At 39.2% G+C, this 8,481-nt stretch overlaps 1 protein-coding gene across 3 annotated transcripts; it reads left to right on the top strand.

Moving 5' to 3' along the window:
* The first annotated feature begins 2,825 nt into the window (after positions 1-2,825).
* On the top strand, positions 2,826-7,755 carry LOC140735614 (histone H3.3A-like). Of its 3 annotated transcripts, none has more exons than XM_073060860.1 (4): positions 2,826-2,914; positions 3,376-3,518; positions 6,309-6,462; positions 7,391-7,755. In XM_073060860.1, the coding sequence occupies exons 2-4, from the start codon at positions 3,391-3,393 to the stop codon at positions 7,517-7,519; spliced, it is 411 nt and encodes a 136-aa protein (XP_072916961.1). In that variant the 5' UTR covers positions 2,826-2,914; positions 3,376-3,390; the 3' UTR covers positions 7,520-7,755. The 3 variants fall into 3 exon arrangements, with proteins under 3 accessions (XP_072916961.1, XP_072916963.1, XP_072916962.1); XM_073060862.1 differs by having other exon boundaries at positions 2,858-2,893; XM_073060861.1 differs by lacking the exon at positions 2,826-2,914 and adding an exon at positions 2,994-3,012.
* The last annotated feature ends 726 nt before the right edge of the window (positions 7,756-8,481 follow it).

Below are 8,481 nucleotides of genomic sequence, written 5' to 3'. Positions count from 1 at the left end.
GAGCCTGTGGACAAGAATTCTCACAGGTGTGGCATACTAAAGTGTAGTGGGAGCTGGAACATCGAAGAGTGGGAGTGGCTATCAGGGGGCTCTACAATCAAGTCGGGGAACTCTAAATAAAAAAAGCAATGCTTCAGACTGACTGCAACATTGATATAGCAACTGGTGTCTCCCCTGTCGCTGTGGAAGGAGCAATATCTGACTAACAAAGGGAGAGACAGAGAAAGCCTGCGGGATGTTGAAATGTTGCATTGAACCGTTAGTTTTTGTTGGACTGTAGACCATGGTCTCTCTATGGGGGACTTTGCTTTTGCTTGCATGTTGAGTGCTGGGTATGCTGATGTTTTACACTAGAATAATGAGGTGGAGGGATGATGGTTGTGTGTGGGAGGGTGCTTTGGGATTTCTTGTGTCTTTGTTCTGTCATTAATTCTGTAGGTTTTTAATCTTCTGTTTTGAGGATATCTGCGGAGAGTAAGAATTTCAGGTTGCATATTGTATTCATTCTCTGATATTAAATGCAACTATTGGAACTATTGAAATGATGAATATCTGTAACTGCTAGTCAGTTCTTTTTAATAAAGGCATTTTTCTGTTCCAACTTCAGAACAGTGTAGTGACAAGGGCCATGCTGTTTTCCTTGTGCACAAGTGAATAAAAGTATGATTGAATTTTCAAAGTTTAATTAATCGGCATAGAAATCTCTTATAATTTATCAATTTTATTTATTATTATTATTTCTTTTTGTATTTGCACATTTGTCTTTTGTGCTCTGGTTGAACACCCAAGTCGGTGTGGTCTTTCATTGATTCTATTATGGATTTATTGAGTATGCCTGCAAGAAAATGAATCTCAGGGTTGCATATGGTGACATGTATGTACTTTGATAATAAACTTACTTTGAAATTTGAATTTACTTTAGTTACTTTTAAATGTATGCCCCTCTGTACTTGGGTGGAAAAGGTCCTCACTGGGTCTAACATTCACTTCAGTGAAATCTCCACTCAATCTCCCCTGTTGGAGAAAAATGAATCCTGCCTTTTAGCTAAAATTTTCCATTCCTGGTCATTTCCATTTATGCCTCCTTAGCACCCTCTCCAGCTTTGCTTTGACCATGACTGTGTGCAGCACTCAAGCTGTGTCTTAACAACTAATCTATGTAATTTTACTACATCTTTCATGTTCTTATATTCAGTAGCTCATCTAAGAGAGGAAAGCTTTCCGTGTCTCTAACCACGTAATTTGTCCTATTATATTTCAAATCTTAATATTACTGAATGGAACAACCACATATTAACCTCATGAAACCCCATTGGGCCACAGTGTTACAGTCATGGAAGTGTATATCAACCATTGCATTCTTCCTGTCCCTTAGCAAATTTTTATCCAAAATTGGCTTATCTCCCCAGGACCGCTAGGGCCTTGTATATTTGACCGGCCTGCCCACTGGGACCTTGCCTTTAGAAAATCTATATATACTACTTTATTCTTTCCAGAAAATATTGAATAAAGGTTAGCCAGACAGGACCCTTCCTGGAGAAATCCATGTGGAATACTCTTGCTAAATCTTTGTGTTTCAGATATAGCTTTAGAAATCCTCTTAAATTAATTCTAATAATTTATTTGGGACTGTAATTAAAGTAACTACCGGTAGCTTTTTAGTTAAACCAAGCAGTTTATCTCTTTTCTACAACAATTCAAAGTTGATTTTTTTTAATGGAGTTAGGGCGTCCAGAATTTGCTCCTTTGCTTTGCAATGTTTAATTGTCTGGTATATTTCAAGACTGATGATTTAGCCATTTTAAGTGTTTCTAAATGTAATGCTTCCTCTCTTTGCTTCTGCCATCACTATTTCACACTTCCTCTTCAACTACCCGATTAGCATCTTTTGTGTAAACAGTGGCAACATATTCGTTTTACCACATCCTCAGCCTCTGTGCATGGGTTATCTATTTTGGTCCCGTATCGGCCCTATTCCTTTCTTGCACTTTGTGCTTTAAAACACCTTTTGGGAATTTCCTCATTTTGTTTGTCAATTTGTGTTAATGGCCAAATAAGATGAAGTGATACTCAACTCTGAATTATTCAGAAACCGCAATACACTGCGTCACTCATGTTATGCTCATCTCTATCCCCATTAGTTTACAAGGTTATTTCCGCAATGTTGCAACTCTGCAAACTACCGAATTCCGACTTGAATTTCTAATACAAAAATGACAGGAATATATGTTGTGTACAGACTGTTGAGTGGATTAAAGAGAAGTCTTGCTTGAAAGCGGAGGAGAAATATGTAAGGGTATTCCATTGAATCGCAACACTTTTATCGTGGCATATAAACGAAGTGTAAAATGAGATCTGGAAACGGACGTTGATTTTTTAAGAGGGGGCTAGTGAGTGCAGGGCTGATTAAATTACAGGGTGAACAACTCCTGGACTGTACCTCGGCCTGACCTGGGAATTGTCCACAGGGTCAAGGAGAGAATGGGAATGTGACTCATAAAACATGACTACCTCTCCTCTCTTTACGAGAACAGTAGAGAGCAAACGTGGACTGGCCGCCTTTCATCAGCAACGTCCGGTTGGTGGTTACCTCCAAACCATTGGATTTTGACATAATTAATTTGTTCAGTTTCCAGTAACGTTAGGTTCCAAATATCAATCTGAATTCAAAACGGTAAGTGAATAATCTAAATTTTTGTTTTGGAATTTAAAAAATGCTGAAGCGATTCCTTTTTTAAAATCAATGTGTGAATTAAGCACTGATGGGGCGGAGTCAGCGTTATTTACTGTCAGTCCAATCGCTTAAACAGCTTTGGCCAATGGGCTTTAAGGAACGTTGGCCCTGGAATGACGTCAAACGTGACACAAAAGTAGAGTGCGGCAGCTAGAGCGTGTATGAAGATTTGTAAACCTTGTGCGTTAAATTCGGAGTAGAAATTTGTAATAGCAATGTCTCTGATTGGTCTTTTCGTCTTCGTACTAATTTGCGTGAATACTTTTTGCCATTGGATTGTGTGTACTATTCCGTGTAGTTTCAGATTCGGGGCGTGGGTGGGAATAAACAATGATAAACCATTATCTATTCAAAGGTTAATTTTATTGTCAACGTATGCCACCGTGATCCGTACCAGGATATTAAGTACGGTTTGGCTGGGCTCTGAAATGAAAGTTTTGCCATCGGGAGGTTAAGCAGGGTTATGCGACCGCCATTTCATTGCAAGAATCCGAGTCGGAGACCCGCCCCCATACTCCCCTTTGGAGCCACAGCGCCGCCACGAAATGCAGGCAGGCTGGTGTGTGAGTGGAGCGGCCCTGGAGACTGGCGACGTAAAGTTGAACGTAGTGAAATTTTAATCTTTCCGTCCGTGTCTACAGATCCTATGAACGGAGATGGCGCGTACAAAGCAGACCGCCCGTAAATCGACCGGTGGTAAGGCGCCCAGGAAGCAGCTGGCCACCAAGGCGGCTAGGAAAAGCGCTCCGTCCACCGGTGGGGTGAAGAAGCCTCATCGTTATAGGTGAGTGGACTCCGGCTTGTACTGCCTCCCTCCCGTTTCTTAAGGTCATGGAATAATTCCCAATTAATGGATGCCCTTCTTTACGGTCTATAATTACTTGTACCTTATTCCCTGAGTTGTTTTAACTGAGCCTGTGGTTCAAATTGTCTTATAGTTAATGTGTTTCAGTCTGTAAAGTCTCCTGCTGAGAGGGCCAGATTGACAATAGGAGGCACTTATTGACCGCTTCGGGTCAATGTAGAAATCTTCCAGAGCCGTCCCTGTCGGCCGTCACTTCGGTTGTTTTTGATGTTGGGCTCCCCACGGAGTCAAATGGCGACTCCCTGCACTTTCACTGGATGAATTTGCCTGTTGAAATTGTAACGTGAACGCAGTTTATGAAACAAAAACAGTGTGATGATTCGTCGACCGTTTATTAATTTTCATAAAAGCGGCCTGACCTGCTGAGTTCCTTCAGCATTTTGTGAGTGTTGTTTTTTATAATACTCAAGGCAGATAGCATTTGTGGAGAGAGGAACAGTTAACTTTCCAGGTTGCTGCTGACTTATCACCAGAAACGGGGGAGGATTAAAACTGTAGAGAGAAGTCCGATGGTCTGTTATTTGGTGTGCATCAGCGATACAGGTGGCAGTGGGGCAGGCCGAAAATGGGGGAGATAAACTTTGAAATGGCAGTAGAGGAGAAAGGAAGAATTGAAAATGGATCCCGGGGTGGTTGAATGTCTAAAGCTGGTGCATTTGTACTCCAGAGAACTACTTCGAGCAGCTGAGCCGTGTACTTCCCACTCCAGTGATGAGGTCAGTGTGATATCTGCCACAGGTATGAAAGGCTTAACCTCCATGGACAGCTTAGGAAGTGATGTGCGCTTCTCTTCTGATGCAACCATGTTGATTTTTCCCGGGCCCTTTGGCTTCTCCCAATATCCCAAGGATATGTGGATTGTTTGGCTTTATAGGTTGCATGGAAAATTAATGGGGAATAAAATAGTTATTCTTGAGCTAGTATTGGCTGAAATTTCCTCCCTCCTGCCTTAAAATAATGGAGAAATGAAATTGTAAATTCGTCTGAAGGTCTACTCTGACAAATTTAGAATTCCATTAAGGACACAGTCTGCTACTGAAACGCTGGTGTTGAATACTAAAGAATTTGTACATGTTATGATTTATGTTGCAGACTTTGTTCTGTCCATCCACTATTTGTTCTTTAAGTGTAGCACTTTCTGTTTGGCCATTTCAGGTCAAAGTTTCCAATTCAAGAATAGGTTGTGCTTGCAGTTGGTTAGCTCCTTGGTGATGTAATCATTCTCATCAAATGAGCTGTTTCTTGGTAGAAAGGTTAAAAGCAGAACACAAGTATTTTGTCATTGAGATCTCCAACATTGATTTCTTTTGCTGCTGCCTTGAAACTAATATGGTAGACAGAATAATCAGGCTAGGCAATGTTATCAGCACTTGTAATGGCATGTTCATATAAATTACCTTGCTGTTCCTCACTTGGAGGATAATATAATCCAGCAGGTGCCAATGCCTTGTTTGGGATGAGGGGACAGTAGGAAGGGTGTTGAAGAGAGGCCCTTCACTGTGTTTTTCCCAATGAAGTGGGATACTGTTTAAAATGACAGGTAATTGAAATCTTGGTGACAAACACATTCATTTCAATGAAGAAAAATGACAATGAGTAAGTCAAGATTTGTATTGTTTCCATTTTATTAACATTATACATATTTACAATTAATTGAGTCAACTCAATTAAATAGATTTGTTTTCTACTATGGTCCAAGTTTTAATGCATTATTTTTATTCTGAAATTTTGAAGATTTTTTTATTGTTTATGAATATTATTAACTTTGTTTTATTTATTTAGAGATACAGCCCAGTAACAAGCCCACCCAGTCCGACACCATTCAAATACACACGTGATCAATTGACCAACTAACCAATACGCAGTTTTGAGGAGAACATACTTGCTCCTTACTGATGGTGGCAGAACTGAACCCAGGTTGCTGGCACTGTAATGGCATTACGCTAGCTGCTATACAAGTGTGCCACCCTTTTGACAAACAGAAGTATTTCTGTCTTTCAAAAGGACTTGTTATTTTAGGCATGCACATTCAGCTCCTCAGCCAGAAGTTGTCTTCGAGGACATGGCATTTTTATGTTTTTTCTTGCATGAAACTATATCGGTGATATCTTCAAACTGCAGATACATATGCAAGAAGAGGCTAATGCCATTCGATATACAGAAACAATTTACTTTCTGTATACTTGTCACTTGTCAATTAATCTTTAAAATATCGTTGATCTTAGCTGCATCCAAAGACGGCAGTAAAACTATCACCTGGTCTTAAGTATCACTTGCCACCTTATACTCTTTCCCCACCCCAACACCACCTTTTTCTGGCTTCTACCCCCTTCCTTCCCAGTCCTGATGAAGGGTTTCAGCCCGAAATGTCGACTGTTTCTTCCCCTCTGTAGACACTGCCTGACTTGCTGCATTCCAGTATTTTGTGTGGCTGAAAGAACTGTTGTGCAAATGTGGATGCGCTAATTTGCTGCCAGCCACACAACCATCTGGGAATGCCCTTCTTCGGAAAGGATTATGTACCGTAGGTAAGCACAGATATGAGAACAGCAAGTGCAGAGAGATTATGCTATGAGTATTTTGTGGTTACTGTGGTTTCTCTTATGGCACTGGAGAAATGTCAGCTGAAACTACTTTGGCTTAACCTGACTGCTTTGATAAATAGAGTGTATTTGCATTTTTTAGTAATGTTTATCTTAACACAAATAGGCCAGGCACAGTTGCTCTACGAGAAATCCGCCGATACCAGAAGTCCACTGAATTACTTATCCGTAAACTACCCTTCCAACGTCTGGTCAGGGAAATTGCCCAGGACTTCAAAACTGACTTGAGGTTTCAGACCGCTGCAATTGGAGCTTTGCAGGTATGGTATCTAATATTAGAAATTTCAAACTGAGTAATTCTGTTTGTGCCTATAACTGTAGGCTCGAATACCTATATAAAATCAATATCTAATACTTATGACCAAACCCATGCCTTGCATAGGTTGTTGGAGATAGTTAAAGGAAAAACATACTTTGCCATTATCCAGTCACTTACAGTAAATACTTGTCGTCTGCTGATTAGATGTGAAATATATTTAATGTTTGCATGTAGAGTCCTGCATTAGTTTCAAGTACACTTCAATTCTGAACTTGTTTAATTTGTACAGCCCTTATTTACAAAAGATAGGATTAAATATATAGGTGCTCCGAAGATGAAATAATTGGTTACTTGGGGAAAAAAATAAATATATATACTAAAGTTATTACGAGCTCCATGGAGCATGTAGGGATCTTCCAGTATCCAGGCATTCCTTTTTTTTTTCTTTCTTTCTTCTTTTTTTTTCTATAGGGATGTTAGGGGGGAGGGGTTAAGGGGAGGGGGGGATGGGTAACATATTTTCTTTTTCATACACTTTTATTCTGTAACTATTTGAAAACACAATTTTAAAAGTTTTTAAAATAAAGAATATAAAACTTGCCGTCATTGGATACTAGTGCCTGGTATTACACATTCCTTTTGAGGATATAACATCAGTGTTTGAGATTTCTTTGGGACTATGTCTAATTCTGTTCTCTAGCCAGGATGAATACCTTGGCTCAAACTTTCAAGGAAATGAATGGATAATGTGGAAGGAACAAACCATGAGCATGTTACATGGGGGGGGGGGGGGGTGAATCTCAGGCAGTTTATAATATTTTACCATGGGATTTTGACTCATTGTAAGTTAGAATATAAAGGTAAATCTATAAGAAGGTAAATGTTAAGTTATTACAATTTTTTTAATGAAAGATTTAACTTAATTGCAGGAAGCCAGTGAGGCCTATTTGGTTGGCTTATTTGAGGACACCAATTTGTGCGCCATCCATGCTAAAAGAGTAACTATCATGCCCAAAGACATTCAGCTGGCCCGGCGAATCAGAGGAGAACGTGCTTGAAATTATGCACTATGTGAAAAAATTTCTCTGGAAGTTAAATGTATTTTGGAATCGGTATTTGAAAATGATAATTTCTAAAGCATTTTTGGACTACAATCTTGACTTGTTAAGGCTAGGCCATGTTTCATATTTTTGTTAGTATTGACAGCAACTTGCAGCATTGAAGTAGCAGATTATTTTGTAAACATTCCATGACACTTGGCTCAGGTTTCAAAATAAAATATTTTGTATCTTAAGTCTGTAATTTATTTTTATATCGCACATGGGAACTGCAAACTTTGTATTGCTAGTTTTTTTTTTGGGGGGGAGGTTGTTTCCACTGAGGTTCTAAATTAAAGTTCACTACCTCAACTATGTCAAATGGCATTTCTTCAAATTCAAAGTTTTATTTTGAAAGGTGGAAGCTGTTTTGAATACAGTATCTGTATTTATTGCTCATGAAGCTGTTGGTGAGCAAAGTTCTAAACTGCCTTCAGGAAAGCTTTATTTTTAACAAGTCCTGAAGGTTTTTTGACATGAGCCTTTAAATCTATTTCTTTTCCACAGGGGCTGCCTGCCCTGGTATTTTTTCTAGCACTTTGTTTTTATTTTGTATGAAATCCAGGTATCTGGATTTCAACTATCATTGCCCAACACACACCCCGTCATCCTTACTCTATATGTCTATCCTTCCAAAATATGAAGTATTGTACTCTGTAGAACATTTTAGATCCCAGTCTTCACATAATCAAGAATATGCATTTTAAACATGTGGGAAAGTGGAATTGAGAACTTGTATAAAGTTGGAAAAAATGGGGAGGGAAACAATAGGCCAACCAAGATATTACTGTTAAATGAAATACCAGAATTCTACTGGGGTTTTATTTCTGGTTTTGTATTTCCCAGTCCACTATGAACATTGTGAAGGACCTGCTGATGGAGCCATACAAAAAAGTTCACAACAATATTCCAGTTCTTGTTTC

The sequence above is a fragment of the Hemitrygon akajei genome, chromosome 11 (genome assembly GCF_048418815.1).
Source record: "Hemitrygon akajei chromosome 11, sHemAka1.3, whole genome shotgun sequence".
Lineage (NCBI taxonomy): Eukaryota > Metazoa > Chordata > Chondrichthyes > Myliobatiformes > Dasyatidae > Hemitrygon > Hemitrygon akajei.
Note: the sequence above shows the minus strand (reverse complement) of the source record. Positions and strands in the feature narration are given on the sequence as shown.